Raw genomic sequence first — 16,218 nt, 5'->3', positions numbered from 1 at the left:
CCGCCTTCTCTCCGTAACCCTTAACCCCTAATGAAGGAGATCTGGGAGTTCCATTGAGGTCAAAGATGAAAGTGGGACTAGAAGGACATTTTCTGTTCACCCCTGAGATTGGATCTCTCAGAGATGAGACTGTTGGACTGGTGCTTAATGTGGAATAGCGAATTCAATGGGACCCATCAAAAATCAATCTACTTATAAATTTCTAAAACCCAGCGAGGTGCAGTCTTTATTTCTCTTGCCTTGACTGGATTTAAGCCCGGGTCTCAAAAGCTGAGCCAGTCACTAGCTTTCCTTTCCTATACATTTCAGTTATTCCATGGCCATTTTTTCCATCCCCTCCTGACGCATCCCTGGCAAGATGTGCCACTGCCTATTGTCTAATCAATCACTGGGAGATGCACAAGCAAAACCTGGGTGATGCTTTCTCGGTACAGCTGGTGAAGTACCTAACTTTGATATGATATCACTCACTGCCGGCCAGGTCAGTTATGTAACTCAACCTGCCTGCAGTCATGGGCATGAACCCATGCCCTTCCACTCCATGATGCGCAGAAATACAGAGTTGCTCTCCCACCTTAATTGTGGCATCTGACTCTTGGCAACTGTGCTGAGATGGGTTCATGAACTGAGCCAGTGTGATGTAGACACCTCTGGAAGTGTTTTCAAAGCTAACTCCTTCCTCAAATACCGATCTACGCAATAAAGAATTTATTTTGCAAACCGGATTGCTTTCAGTTGAAAGAAAGGTATGAACGACTTCTGATGCAGTCATCTCCTCTCTTTCTCTTTCTCTTCAGCCCAAACGTCAAAACTAGTCTGTGACCCTGTTGTGCGGGAGAAACCTCAGGAAGCTTTTACAAGCAATCATATTTATTGTCCAAGTATTTTTTTTCTAATTTTCTCCTCTCTTGAAGGCATAGATTCCTACTAAGGTTCAATTACATTGACATGACAGCCTTCAATTGCCTCACCCAAGTGGCCATGGCTAGCAGGAATGAGAACGATTTCCTAAACCACAGGCCTGTGCTGACTGCTGCTGCTCCAGCGAGCTAACCTAACAAGACAGGCTAGGGTCGAACCTGGCAGCTTCCTGGTCAAATGGCTCAATGCGGCCTTGGGTACAGCATTTACCCACTGAGTTACCAGGGGAGCCGATTGTGGTGATTATTAAAACGCGACACATATAGTGCTGTAAATATGGTAATTTATTACAATTGACCTTGCACTGTTACACAACTCATGAGATGACTTGTCTAAATGTAGTACAATGGCATTAAAATTCTCCACTTCCACATGTATTGTAAATTTATAATATTCTCGTCCTTTTGTCAAATCTGGCATCGTGGCAGTCAGTGTGACAGTCTCTCAAACCCTTCATGTAGCATCGACAATCTTAGAATTTGTTTTAGAAAAAAGGCAATCAATTTGAAAAGATCAAAAATATGAAAGATCCCTCAGTGATAGACAGCAACAACCGGGCAAAACCCAAGTGGGTCAAGCAACCTCAGCAATCCACTATCTCTCAACGACACATCCTGGAAGTTGTAGTTTTCTGTTGCGCAACATAAGAACAAGTCTCCGAATTCATTGCATGTTATCAGATATTCTGGTACATGCAAATAAGTTCTATTCAGTGGGCTCATGATTGAAAATGGAACCACTGTGATTTCCATAAAGATAGTGTTTAGGAGGTGAAGTTTGAGTGAATTGGTTAAAGCATTCCAGTTGTCTGTAAACTCTGAGATGACATGGCCAGCTTAGCTGTTCAGCTGGAGATGATGCATCATAGCCAGCAGCGGATTAGGATCATAACAAAATCACAAAAAATACAGATGAGGAAGGTCATTTAGCCTATCTTAGCCCATCCATCTGGAAATAAGTTATAATTCTTCCTCCATCACTGCATCCAGCTCTTTCTTAAATAATTCCAAGATATTTTTGCCCCCACTACTCTACCCAGAAGTCCATTCCACATGTTGACTGCTTTGTGCAAAGAACAACTTCCCGAGATCAGTCCTAAGTTTCCCTTTGTCCAGTTTGAACCTTGTCCTACTGTTGTAATTTAATTTGAAGCAGTGTTTTGGATTCATCTCTTCTGTAATGTTACATGCCATTTACTTCTATCATATACCTCTAAAAGGCCCTCTCTCAGTTACCGTACCTTCTTTTAAGACCAAAGAGCGCACTCTTTGCTCATAACTTCCACAGGGAAGCTGATTGGATACCTCATGGGTCATAACTGAGTAGAGATTCTTGCGAATGGATTCTATTTGCAACACAAGTTTGAAATGAAAAAAAAATAAGAAAAAGGGAAATAAGGATGTAATTTTAGGCCCAAGAAATGTCAGAGTTTTGTTTTGCTTTGTTAGGACAACATCTGTTTCTTAGAAATTGAATTTTTAATTCCAAAGATATTTTCCCCACACAAACTTTATATATTCAGGATTCTGGTATAGACAAAGCCTTTGTGTCTCTCTCTTACCCTCACCCACCTCTTAAAAGAGTCACAATAAGAATATTTCATGAAGTTTAAATATAATAACAGTATGAATGTTTTTCCATGTATTGCAGTTGTTGATTGGTTAATCCGAGCTACTTCATATTCATAAGATTCATATTTTTAGCAGTTGCTCGCTTCCAGTGATCCTGCTCTCCAAGTGCTCGTGTCCTTTTGTAATCTGGGAGAAGGGGTAAAGATGGAAACAGTTTTGATTGGATGGACTGTACTTTCTTAAAAATTGTTCACAACATGTTTCCATGTTCCACTTCACAATCAATTCAGAAAATGCACTTTGAAATGAAAAGAATGGCTTGTTGTAAAAGGTTTTATCAGGCACATTCAAAAGCTAGGTGTAGGGCACTAGAAGATCTGTTTTGTCATGGCATCAAGGCTGTTGGCTTCACCAGCACCGACCCCAACCAACCAACCCAGTAAAGGCCAGGGACCCGTAGTTCCAATTTTAAAAATCTACTCTGCACATGCTGTGAATGGCAGCTTTGGGCCACCGATATACCAACTCTGAACCAAATAGTTATCATGGCTTGAAACCAGTGCATTATCATAAAAAATAAAGTTGGCAGGATCAGCAGTATTCCCACCATCCTTTTCTGGTCAATACCGATTCACAGTCACGGATAGGAGAGAAGAAGATTGGACACCTGATTTGTATAGTGCCAAGCTGCAGTAATGTTGTGAACAGTGCCATGATTCCTACTTATTGCTGCCGCATTCATCAAACAAAGTCCTTAAACTGAGCCAGGAGACTATATGCGAATATTTGGGGCTAGAAACTCAAATCCTCTTTACAATCACTCACAATTAATTATCATCACTGTAATTGTTTGTAGTTATGTAATTAAAAAAAAAATGTTTACAAATATTTTGTATGTTAACTTTGTGCTCATCAAGATGAAGGATGCTAGTACTGTGGAATGGAACACTTTCCATTTTGGATGCCTTATGTCAGCATCAAGCACTCCCGGTTCAAGTCAGATGCAAAGTAAAGTTCCCTCTACACTGCCCCAATCATAAAGCACCCCTGGTCCACCAGTGTGACACTGTGCAGTTCCCTCGCCACTTGAGGCCTAAAAAAGAAAAGAGAGTTGTATTTATATAGCGCCTTTCACGACCACCAGACATCTCAAAGCGCTTTACAGCCAATGAAGTACTTTTGAAGTGTAGTCACTGTTGTAATGTAGGAAACGCGGCAGCCAATTTGCGCACAGCAAGCTCCCACAAACAGCAATGTGATAATGACCAGATAATATGATTTTTTGGTTGAGGGATAAATATTGGCCAGGACACCGGGGATAACTCCCCTGCTCTTTTTCGAAATAGTGCCATGGGATCTTTTACGTCCACCTGAGAGGGCAGACAGGACCTTGGTTTAACATCTCATCTGAAAGACGGCACCTCTGACAGTACAGCACTCCCTCAGCACTGCACTGCAGTGTCAGCCTAGCTTTATGTACTCAAGCCCCTGGAGTGGGACTATGAACCCACAACCTTCTGACGCAGAGTCAAGTGTGCTACCAACTGAGCCACAGCTGACACTACATAGAAAGTGGAAAGCGTTCCATTCCACAGTACTAGCATCCTACAATAAGTGCTTTCCTCCTCTAAGCCTCTCTGCTTCTATATCTATGTAAATTCTAGCCCTGCCACTTACAGCAAACAAAGACAATGGGCTGGATTTTGTTAATGGGGATGTGATGGAGGCGGGACTCCCACTTTTTGGGTTGTAGTCCCGCCTCCATCGATTTGTGGCCAACCCACGCGATTTTCCCTTGATTGACCTTGTTAAGCCCGCCCAGCGGGTTCAGCAGGCCAATTAAGGGACACCCGGTTACAGGTGACGTCAGGGATTGACATTTCATCTGTCAAGAGCTTTTGACAGATGAAATATCAGCGTTTGACAACTCTGTGAAGCTGTCAAACACTGACAATCTGACTTCTAACTTGAGTCCTTCTCTGCAGACTCAGTTAGAAATCTCTCCAGAACAGAAAGCTGAATGCTGCAACTTTTGACAGCTCGCGACCATTCTGCTTTCTGTGCCGGTGAGATGAGGGACTTCTGAGACCTGAAGGAAGGAAGCCTGCATTAGTAAGTAAAGGTAAGTAAAACTTATTTAAACACTTTACACAGACCAAACACACTTACCTCTGCATTCATACACCCATCACTCACCTGAACACCGGACATCTCGAACCCTCCAAGCCCTTCAGCCCGACGGTCCGCTTCACTAACTTGGCGTGGTTTGGAGCCATCGGGAAGCCCACACTTCAGGGATAAAAATAGGGATTAGGCCAAAAACTGCCTGTTAACTACCTGTTAACAGGCAGTTAATTGGCACTAATCCCCTTCCCGCCTCGGGGAGGCGGCTCCCAGCACAGGTCGGGTACCCACCTCCTGGGAAACAGGCATGGAGGTGGGTTGGGGGCGGGAAGGGTTCGGGACCCCCAATTTCGGGATTTTAACACCCCACACACCTCCATTCCCGCCTCCACGGCCCTGGGAAATTTGAGCCCAATTACTCCCACTTTGCTCATTTCTCACTAATTATTCTTTGTGTGAAGAACTTCTTGATATCAGTCTTAAATTTACCTTTCACTAGTTTGTACCTGTGTCTCATTGTCCTGCTCTAACAATTTAAAGTAATATTCTTTTAACTATCTTATATACCTCTATAACATTACATCTCAGATGCATCCTTTCCAGGTTGAAAAGCCCAAGTTACTCTAGTCTTCCCTCATAGCTTAGGCTTTGGACACTAGTGCTCAACCTTTTGGTTCTTCGCTGCACTGTCTCCAGCACTTGAATGAGTTCATTGTTTCTTGCTGACCAGAACTGGACACAGTATTCAAAGTGTGGTCTGACCAGAACATTGTACAGGTTGATCACAATAACAACTACTTACATTTATATAATGCCTTTAATGTAGGAAAATGTCACAAGGCAACTTCCAGAGGCACTGAGAAAAACTGGAGGAAGTTGCAAAGCTATGGAGGGGCAAGGCCATAGGGGGATTTAAACACAAGGTTGAGAGTTTTAAGTTTGTGGTGTTGATGGACAGGGATGGTGGGTTAGTGGGACAGAATACAAGCAGCAATGTTTTGGATGAGCTGAAGTTTATGGATGGTGGAGAATGGTATGCTGTCAGCTGACCATTGGAATAGTCGAGTCTGTAGGTGACAATGACATGGATTTCAGCAGCAGATGAGATGAGATGGCGTAAAGGTGGGCAACGTTACAGGCGGAAGGCCTTAGTGAGAGAGAAGACTTTTTTTTATTCATTCACAGGATGAGGACATCGCTGGCAAGGCTAGAATTTATTGCCCATCCATAATTAATTAGGGAGTTCCAAGATTTTGATCCACCGATGATGAAGGAATGGTGATATATTTCCAAGTCAGGACGGTGTGTGACTTGGAGGGGAACTTGGAGGTGGTGGCGCCTGCTGCCCTTGTCCTTCTAGGTGGTAGAGGCCACGGGTTTGGGAGGTGCTGCTGAAGAAGCCTTGGCGAGTTGCTGCAGTGCATCTTACAGATGGTACACACTGCAGCCATGCTGCGCCGTTGGTGGAGGGAGTGAATGTTTATGGTGGTGGATGGGGTGCCAATCAAGCGGGCTGCTTTGTCATGGATGGCCTCGAGCTTCTTGAGTGTTGTTCAAGCTGTACTCAACCAGGCAACTGGAGAGTATTCCATCACATTCCTGACTTGTGCTTTGTAAATGGTGGAAAGGCTTTGGAAAGTCAGGAGGTGAGACACTCACCGCTGAATACTCAGCCTCTGACCTGCTCTCGCTACCACAGTATTCATGTGGCTGATCCAATTAAGTTTCTGGTCAATGGTGACCCCCAGGATGTGGATAGTGGGGTATTTGACAATGGTAATGCCATTGAATGTCAAGGAGAGGTGATTAGACTCTCTCTTGTTGGAGATAGTCATTGTCTGGCACTTGTGTGGTGCGAATGTTATTTATCAGCCCAAGCCCAAATGTTGTCCAGGTCTTGCTACATGCGGGCACAGACCACTTCATTATCTGAGGAGTTATAAATGGAACTAAACACTGTACAATCATCAGCAAACATCCCCTTTCTGACCTTATGATGGAGGGAAGGTCATTGATGAAGCAGCTGAAAATGGTTGGGCCTAGGACACTGCCCTGATGAACTCCTGCATCGATGTCCTGGGGTTGAAATTATTGGCCTCCAACAACCACAGCTCTCTTCCTTTGTGCTAGGTATGACTCCAGCCAGTGGAGAGTTTTCCCCCCGATTCCCATTGACTTTAGTTTTACTAGGGCTCCTTGATGCCACACTCGGCCAAAAGCTGCCTTGATGTCAAGGGCAGTCACTCTCACCTCACCTCTGGAATTCAGCTTCTTTGTCCATGTTTGGACCAAGGCTGTAATGAGGTCGGGAGCCGAGTGGTCATTGCGGAATCCAAACTGAGCATCTGTGAGCAGATTATTGGTGAGTGTCGCTTGATAGCACTGTCGACGATACCTTCCATCACTTTGCTGATGCTTGAGAGTAGGCTGATGGGGCGGTAATTGGATGGATTGGATTTGTCCTGCTTTTTGTGGACAGGACGTACCTCGAATGACGTACCTTACAATTTTTCACATTGTCGGGTAGATGCTAGTATTGTAGCTGTACTGGAACAGCTTGGGTGGAGGTGCAGCTAGTTCTGGAGTACAAATTTTGTCAGGGCCCTTAGCCTTTGCTGTAGCCAGTGCGCTCAGCCGTTTCTTGATATCACCTGGAGTGAATTGAATTGGCTGAAGGCTGGCACCTATGATGGTGGGGACCTCAGGAGGAGGCTGAGATGGATCATCCACTCGGCACTTCTGGCTGAAGATGGTTGTAAATGCTTTAGCCTTGTCTTTTGCACTCACCTGCTGGGCTCCGCCATCATTGAGGAAGGTGTTCATGGAGCCTCATCGTGTTGGTTTTCTCACCACCTCCTGCAGGCCCAGTCTGGCAGTTGTGTCCTTCAGGATTAGGTCATCTTGGTCAGTAGTGATGTTACCAAGCCACTCTCGATGGTGGACATTGAAGTCCATGCACCCAAAGTAAGTTGTCTGCCCTTGCTTCTTCCAAGTGATTCATCAGCTGAGGGAGGGCGATAGGTGGTAATCAGCAGGAGGTTTCCTTGCCCATGTTTGACCTGATGCCATTAGACATCATGGGGTCCGGAGTCAATGTTGAGGACTCCTCGGGCCACTTCCTCCTGACTGATACCACTGTGCCGCCATCCCTGCCGGTGGGACATACCCAGGGATGGTGATGGAGGAGTCTGGGACGTTGGCTGAAAGATCTATTTCTGTGAGTATGACAATGCTTAACTAGTCTGTGGGATAGCTCTCCCAATTTTGGCACAAGTCCGGAGATGTTATGAAGAGGACATTGCAGGGTTGACTGGGCTGGGTGTGCCTTTGTCCTAGGTTGATGCCGGTTTTATTCTTATTATAGGTTTTCATAGCGGTTTTGATACAACTGAGTGCTTGCTAGGCCGTTAAGAGTCAACCACATTGCTGTGGGTCTGGAGTCCCACATTGCCAGGTAAGGATGGCAGATTTCCTTCCCTAAAGGACATCAGTGAACCAGATGGGTTTTTACGACAATACAATAATTTCATGGTCACCATTACTGATACAGGAAACTTTCGTTTAAACGGAGGTTAAATATCCGGAATGCTCTATCCACCGGCAAAATTCAGGAGTCGGTTCAGATAACTTTTTTTACTTTTAGTTGCTTTTTTTCTCCATTTGGCGCTCTGCAAGCGTCTAGCTGAAGCTGTTGCTTAGCTACAGAGATGCTTGCAAGCTGCGCCAACTGTTTTGAAGCTGTTGCTAAGCAACAGGGTTTGTTGCTTCAGACGGAGCTCTGAGCTCCGTATGTTTTAACATTAGCGCTCGTTTCTCCGGCAGTGTTGATCGACCGGCACCAGCTCGGTCCCGTCAGTGCCGGATACCAGAAAGTTTCCTGTACTAGCTTTTTTTCCAGATTTATTTAATTAACTGAATTTAAATTCCCCAGAATTTGAACTCATGTCTCTGGATCATTAGTCCAGGCCTCTGGATTACTAGCCCAGTAACATAACCACTCTGCTACTGTACCCTGGTTTGGAATCTCAGCTCGGGGTTGAAAAGAATGCCAAGATTGCAAACAATCTAGTTCAGCCTGAGAGAGTGACAGTAGTTTTGGTCTTCCCAATGTTTAGCTGGAGGAAATTATACCAAATCCAAGTCTGACAGCACAGAGGCCGTGGAGGGGTCAAGAGACGCAGTGAAGAGGTGAAGCTGGACATCATCAACGTACATTGGTAGCTGAACTAATGTCTGCAGATGATGTTGTTCTGCAGTTTCTAGGGTGCTGGGATACATAACTAATACATTTCATAAAACTAAATTACAATCCTCCAGCTGCATTTAGAATATTGTATCCAGTTTTATTCCTCTCGCATGGTGGGGATATTCAGGCCCTGGAAAAGGTCCTTAGTTATCAGAACAGACTTAGAGAGGTGGGACTTTTTACCTTGGAAAAGCATAGACTTCATAGGAATATGATTGAGGTCTTTAAAATGATGAAGAAAGAAAAAATGAAAGAACTTGCATTTATATAGCGCCTTTCACGACCTCAGGACATCCCAAAGTGCTTTACAACCAATAAAGTCATTTTGAAGTGTAGTCAATATTCTAATGTAGGGAAGTGTGGCACCCAAGTTGTGCACAGCAAGGTCCCACAAACAGCAATGAGATAAATGACTGTAAAATCTGTTTTTCTTAGTGATGTTGATTCAAGGATATTATTCAGTATACAGGTTGAGCGTCCAAAATCCAGAGTTCCAGAATCTGGAATGTTCTGGAATCCGGACTCCAGGACAATTGGTGGCAAGGTCGTCCGGAATCTGTAAAATGTTCCGGAATCCGGACACCCTGTCAAACCCCAACCTGGGCCCAGGCATTTCCGGACTCAGAACGTGGTTCTGATGTCCGAAGTCCGGAAACGCCCGAGCCCAGGTTGCGATATTTCCGAACTTTGGACATCAGAAACACATTCCGAAGTATGGAAAAACATGAAAACCGGCTCGGCCTCGGTCCCGAGGATGCCGGATTCAGGATGCTCAACCTGTATTTACTTTTTTTACAAGTATATTTATCTTGCGCCCAACCTCAATTTCAAGCCTATTTGCAACATTTATGCTTTCCAACTCTTTTCTGCAGCCCTATTTACTATTGCAAAATAATTCTTTACTGATACATTTTGTCTCTGCAATTATGGGTTTTTCTAGGTCTCTCTTTGCCCCCCAACCACCCTTTTAACATGTTCAGTAGCTCTCTCGCCTCTGAATCAGAAGGTCATGGATTCAAGCCCCACTCTAGGGACTTGAGAACAAAAGCTAGGCTGACATTCCAGTGCAGTGCTGAGGGAGTGCCGCACTGTCGGAGGTGCCGTCTTTTGGATGAGGCATTAAACCGAGGCCACGCCTGCCCTCTCAGGTGGACGTAAACGATCCTAGCATTTATTTGAAGAAGAGCAGGGGAGATCTCCCCGGTGTCCTGGCCAATAGTTATTCCTCAACCAATACCTAGAAACAGATTATCTGGTCATTATCTCATTGCTATTTGTGGGAGCTTGCTGTGTGCAAATTGGCTGCCGCGTTTCCTGCATTACAACAATTACTACACTTCAAAAAGTACGTCATTATCTTTAAAGCGCTTTGGGACATCCTGAAAGGCGCTATGTTAATGCAAGTCTTTCTTTTTTTATGTTTCTGCATGGTCCAGTATTCCTCCCAGTGAACCCCTCCTTGTTATTCTCCCTGCAGGGTTTATAGAGGACATATTTCCTCTTCATTTTACTTTCAATGTGTTTATTAATACAAACGTGATTAGGAATAGTACAAAACCATGACAGAATAGTCACATCTCCAAAACATGACTCACCACTAGTAGCAGAATATTTGTAGTGGCGCATCTAATCAGCTGATGTGAAAATGTGGCCGCGTTCATGAACCCAAAGTGGTTCAGCAATCGTGCCCATCTAATTCAGCTACCCTGCACTTCTTACTCAAGATTAAAGGATGTTAAATTTCAAGATAATTCTTAGGGCCTGAGCTTCTGGAGGTTCTGCTCCACTGGAACAAATGTGGTAAAATGGAATCCCTGCCCTCACTGTCCCAAATTGAGGGATCGAGCTCATACCCATGGCCGCTTGCACACCGCATTGGTACTTGAACTGATCTGCCCTCAGCCTTTCCTGGGCCGAAGAAAAATTCTGAACAAAAGATTTTCAGCTCCACAAGAAGCCAGGATTCTTTTAAAATAAGGTATTCAATCCCCTCCGGGTTCCATTAGCTTTGCCTGCTAATAGTTTGGGGATTTTTAAAAGGCTTCAGGAGAACTGACCCCAGCTGGCAAGAATTTCCATTGAGGCTTTATAAGAGTGTAACAAGTGGATCTTCCAGGGTAGCCTCGGAACTTCCCCAGACATGTTCCTTTGATCTGGGGAGGGGAGAGAGGGAGATGAACAGAGGACCCACTCTCCAGTTTAATATATGGTACTACATATTGAATAACAATGATTTTTTAAAAAGATTAACTCCGTTTCTTGAGTTGTTTCTTTTGGACCCACTTGCTATTACAGCATGCCCTATACCAAAAACATTGCCAGCTATTGGTACATAGTATCATCAATGATATTGGTTGCAGCCCAAAATTATCAATTGCTATTGATATAGCTCATTATCACTATCATTAATGATTATTGGTTGAGACTCAATATTATCATTGGCTATTGATTGAGATCCAAATGTTAGCAACATCAATGGCTATTAGTTGACCATTAGTATCGTCTATGGTTATTGGTGTAGACCAAATGGCCAAATTCTCAATAGCTGCTGAAAATGCAGAGTGAAATTCTGGATCATTCATGATGCTATTACATATATTTGTTTGATTGTAATTACCACATTTTCTTTGATTTACTTGCTTCGTATATTTGTTTGCTTCTTTTTTACAGTCTGCACAACAAATTACTCACCTCCAAAAAATTAGCTCCCATATAGTTTAAATATTGGTATGAACATTTAAATCGGAATGCAGGTCAACAATAGGACTGCAGGGAACTACAGCAAGCCATTAATTCACAACAAGGTTCCAATAATTTCAGGTATTAATACCGTACCATTCGATGTTTTACCATTTTTGAAATCTTAGCAATAAATCCTGATTTCGGACCATCCAAAGACCATAATTTTGTGTTTTGACTTTGGAAGAGAATTCATTTTTTTGATGAAAAGAATAGTTCCTGAAAAAGAAACTTGTATTTTCTAATAAACCATTGCATGTAAATAACTGTTTTTGCTGTGCTTTCAACCACTAGCCTACTCTGTTTAGCAAACAAATGAATAGGCTGAGATGTAGAAGATATACGCTACCTCCAGGGAGAAGGTTCCAGGTGTTTATGTCATAGTTATAATAACCATTGTCTTCAGCAGATCTTCTCCCATCTGGAAGAAGAACACCAGAGTCAATCTAGATTTTAGTATTTAGTCGTCATTCTCTTCATGAGATCGTTAGTCATCACAGGCTCTCTCAGGTCTATGCCTCAAGTGTCTATGAGGCCATAAAATAAAATAAAATAGTGATGGCCTTGTTGACGGATTGGTCAAGTACAGTATGTATTTGAGCCGATTAAAACTCCTCTCATACTATCCCTTTAGGTGATCACAGTTCAGGTATAGCATGGATTACATGCAATGTAAAATGCTCTATACACTATCTAGCCAAGTTGCTCTCGGGTGTAGTGTAGCCAGAACACCCTACAATCTCCCATCACGGAATCAACGGTCAGATACAGCATTGTCTAGAAATAGAATAAATCTCCTTCAACACTCATTTTCTGCTGAAATTCACTATCCAGCCTCATAGTTGAAGAATAACCACTTGGGCAAGGCACCAGAGGGCAGCTGACACCAACAGGATTATTCCTCAGTGCCTCAAGGAGATAAAAATTGTGAAGTATGTTTTCTTTCTTAAAAAAATATAATTTTTATCCTATTTAATTATAGTCTTGTTTATCCACAGCAAGCCAAACTATATCTGATACCATGTGACTTAAATAGGTTTTTACTGGAACGCTAACATTGTAATAACATGTTTGGATCTTTGGTCTCTTTTTTAAATGACAATGATCCTCAGCCTTGTTAAATTAGCTCATTTCAACTGGGGCAGTAATTGAGGTGCTACATTTGGCCTTGGGCTTGGGAGGTGAAAATTCAGCCAGGGTTTCCGTTCCTGATCACTATACAGTGACCCGTTCTGGAAAGTCCACCTGTATGGGCATTGTCCAAAGTATAGAGGACTGTTAGTCCTTGTGAAACTATCCCAGACTCAATTCCTTCAGTAGAGGAGAAGAGATCAGGAGAGAAAATTGAAAAATAAAAGAATGGCTCCCGTTCTGAGTGAGAAGACACGACATTGCTTTTCTTGTAACATGTCTGTGTCAATGAGTAAATGCAGTGTCGGAGAAAGACTGAAACCTGCTGACAATCTCAAAGCACCCTCTGGGCCTTAATACAAAACACCCAAAGAGAAGATTGGCATTGATACTATAACACTGCGATCTATTACAGTAATAAAATTATTCAACCATACTGACATTCAGGATCTCATTACATTTCCTCACTCTGCTAAGCCAACAATGAACCTACCTCCTTTGGACAGTAATGAGTATAATGCCTTAGCAGTATTAGGTAAAGGTTAATGTAAAGCTGGGAGCTTTAATAAGAGTGCCACTGGGGTCATTACTTGTTGGGAAAATGTAACTTAATTGTTCAAACTCTACTGAATCCTGTTAATACAGAAGAAGGCTGTGGCCAACTCTGCTTTGCCTCGGATTAATACTGGTTTGATCAGATGAATTAGGAGATGATTAGAAGTCATACAGAAAATGGTTGGTACATACCGTTTAACTGATGCTTCTTGATTTACCTTGTCCTCTCATATTCCAACTTTGGTGGTGTTCTGCACAGTGGCTTTGGCCCTTCACTTAGATTTCTCAATCTACCCATGTCATTTAAAACTCAATAAATGTTAGCAGATTTTACTTACACCGTCCTTTAAGGTACAGCATGGACTGTGGACCCCAGTTTCTTGGAGTAACTTTGCTCTAGGGGAGGGAAGAAACAAATTTCAAAGGTATAAATAAATATCGCAACAAGTTTCTCAAGAATTAATAAGAAAGAGTTTTGTTTCAGAGCTTTACCTTTGGAGTGCAGCAGGATTCAACAACGAGAGAGGTTATTAAGATAGCACAAGTGCAGATTACTGCCATCTTAGCTTTCTATAGAGAAAGAATTGGAAAGAAATAGTGTGAGATAGTCCCTGTGGATTGTCAGATGCATTGTTATGTGTTGTAGAGATTGCCATCCTAGTGGGGATAAAATACATTTATCTTATTAAAAATAACAAATGCTGTAAGCGCACAACAGGTTAAGCAGCATCGGAGAGAGAAAGTTAGGTTAATGTTTTGGGGTGGGACTAATGATCAAAACTGCTCACTTCTGGTTTCCCTCAATGTTTTTCCTGCTACCTGCTGTGGTTTATTTCCAGTGATACTAGCAGCCCTCCGATACCTCTCCAAAGTGACCATTTTTCATGTGTGAGCCATGGCAGGGGGTGTCAGCTCGCTACTCGCTCATGGGGAGGTCACCTAGCCGAGCCTGATCCTCTCCTCACCTAATGTCCACACACATGTATTTTACAGAACAGGTCACTATTGCAAGCAGGAGTGGAAACTCTGGCTGATTTTATCCCCACCCCCACGCCACAGCCTGATGGTGTTGAAGCCAATTGTAATGCTTCAATTGCTGTCCCAGCTCAGGTTACCTAATTCTGCATAGGCCTCATTAAAAGAACACCCAAAAAGTTCAATATGTACAGCATAGAGAGAAGCAAGTTAATAAGGGATCATATAATATAAAGTACTAAATGGCTTAGATAAGCTAAATTCTGACATTAAACACAATGATTTTCAGAATTTCCAGATAGTCTGATGTTTTACTGCACGCATGCAGTGCAAAACACAAGCACCATTTCTTGACTTTGCAGCTAGATTAGACAACACCGTTCACACTGATTCGAGGTTAAAACTGCTTTGCATTGGCGCAAAACTGTGTCACCTAATTGTCCTAAAGAAATCACAGCAGCTTCCCCCACAGACACAACAAACCAATACACTGTTACTTGCAGCAGCATTAATGAGAGTCAGCAAACTTTCTCTTTTGGGAAGAGAAAAAGCTGTGTGTGAGTTTTGTCACAACATCACATGAAAATACCTTGTTGGTGCTTTTTGACATGATTTACATCATTGTGTGATTCACTTGTAAATGGAAATAAAAGAGCTCATTTGTAAAAAAAAGACTTGCAAAATAGAGCACCTTATTGCACCTCTTACAGTCAGCTTAAAGCACTTTAGATACAATTAATTACTTTGGAATGCAGCAATCATTATGAAGTGATCATTTTGTACATCATAAGATCCCACTAACAGCAAACATTACACCATCTGTCTCAGTATTCCGTTGTTGAAGCTGGCAACTTGTACTGTACAGCTCATGCACATCCTGGTATCTGCTCCTGTACAAGTACAACATACACCTGGTACCAGGGCATGCACATCTGCTACAGTACTCTATGTCTTGATGTCAACGCCAGTATATATGGATGCTTTAAATTGAATGTGTTCTATGCCCTCCATAGCAGAGGAGATGATAACTAAGAGTGATGTTGGAGCAAGTATTTTTTAAATTGCATTTATAAAGTGGCTAGTTACTTCAAATGTCTTCACACAATGAAGTACTTTAAGTACTTTAAGTACAGTGACTGTTGTTCTGTAGCACCATCCTACTACAGCACATCCCATAAATAGCAAAGAGATGATTTGATTTGAGCTTGCTGATGCTAGTTGAGAGAAGATGTTTGGCAGGAGAACTCCCTGCTCTTCTTTGAATGGTGCCATGAGATTTTCAAGGCCTGAGTTTAACATCCCATCAGAAGGACACCCCTTCTATTGACACTCCAGTACCCAGGGGATGCTGTATCAGCTCAGTTTACCAACTCAATTCCTGCAGTCACCTTAGACCAGTAACCTTCTCACTCACTGACAACAGTGCAACCAACTAAGGAAAATTGTGAAGGTAACTGCGGTGAAATTAAACTTAAACTGCCCTCCTGCCTTCCTGTATCCTTCTTTATAAAACAATTCATTCAAAATAAATCTTATTTGCTTACCATCATACTAGATCTGTTAATTGCTTTCTTGAGCAGTGCCCCTTGCAAGTTGTCCGTTTCTCCCTCTGAGAACAGTGCGATTCATTCACTTTTGTCACACAGACATCGCTTGCTCCAGTCTTAAGTCCGTTGGATGGTGGCGCGCCGACAAGATTCCTGGTAGCACAGGGTCCCCCGTCTCTCTGTCACTCGAGAGGGCAGGGGGCGGCGACCTACCTATAAACCATCTCAACTCCAGTGCGAGGACGTCATCCCTCGCCCTACCTGCCGAATGACACATCAGACGGAGCGAATGCAAAGGGGTTAATTCGATTTGTCAAGACTTTGCCACAAATCTCGGAGGAGACGAGGAAGACATGATGCTGTTAGTATCTATTTGTGTTCAGGTACACGGGTTGATAGATGAGAAAGC

The 16,218-nt window shown here is 42.9% G+C and overlaps 1 protein-coding gene across 1 annotated transcript; it reads right to left on the bottom strand.

The window, feature by feature from the left end:
* Positions 1-1,187: 1,187 nt before the first annotated feature.
* On the bottom strand, positions 1,188-15,977 carry LOC147106715 (spexin-like). The gene is made up of 5 exons (XM_086008471.1): positions 15,807-15,977; positions 13,780-13,857; positions 13,626-13,683; positions 11,951-12,022; positions 1,188-2,678 (listed from the first exon to the last, which is right to left on the bottom strand). Exons 1-5 carry the CDS (start codon positions 15,810-15,812, stop codon positions 2,593-2,595), a joined length of 300 nt encoding a protein of 99 aa, XP_085864597.1. The 5' UTR covers positions 15,813-15,977; the 3' UTR covers positions 1,188-2,592.
* Positions 15,978-16,218: the final 241 nt, after the last annotated feature.

Source organism: Somniosus microcephalus, chromosome 15 (assembly GCF_052327205.1).
Source record: "Somniosus microcephalus isolate GS21.2 chromosome 15, FLI_Smic_1.0, whole genome shotgun sequence".
NCBI classification, from domain to species: domain Eukaryota; kingdom Metazoa; phylum Chordata; class Chondrichthyes; order Squaliformes; family Somniosidae; genus Somniosus; species Somniosus microcephalus.
Note: the sequence above shows the minus strand (reverse complement) of the source record. Positions and strands in the feature narration are given on the sequence as shown.

Coding starts and splice junctions, on each gene's coding strand:
- LOC147106715 (XM_086008471.1), bottom strand. Junction 13,684..13,779: donor AATCCTGCTGCACTCCAAAG/GTAAAGCTCTGA, acceptor TCCCTCCCCTAG/AGCAAAGTTACTCCAAGAAA. Junction 12,023..13,625: donor GCTGTACCTTAAAGGACGGT/GTAAGTAAAATC, acceptor TTCTTCTTCCAG/ATGGGAGAAGATCTGCTGAA.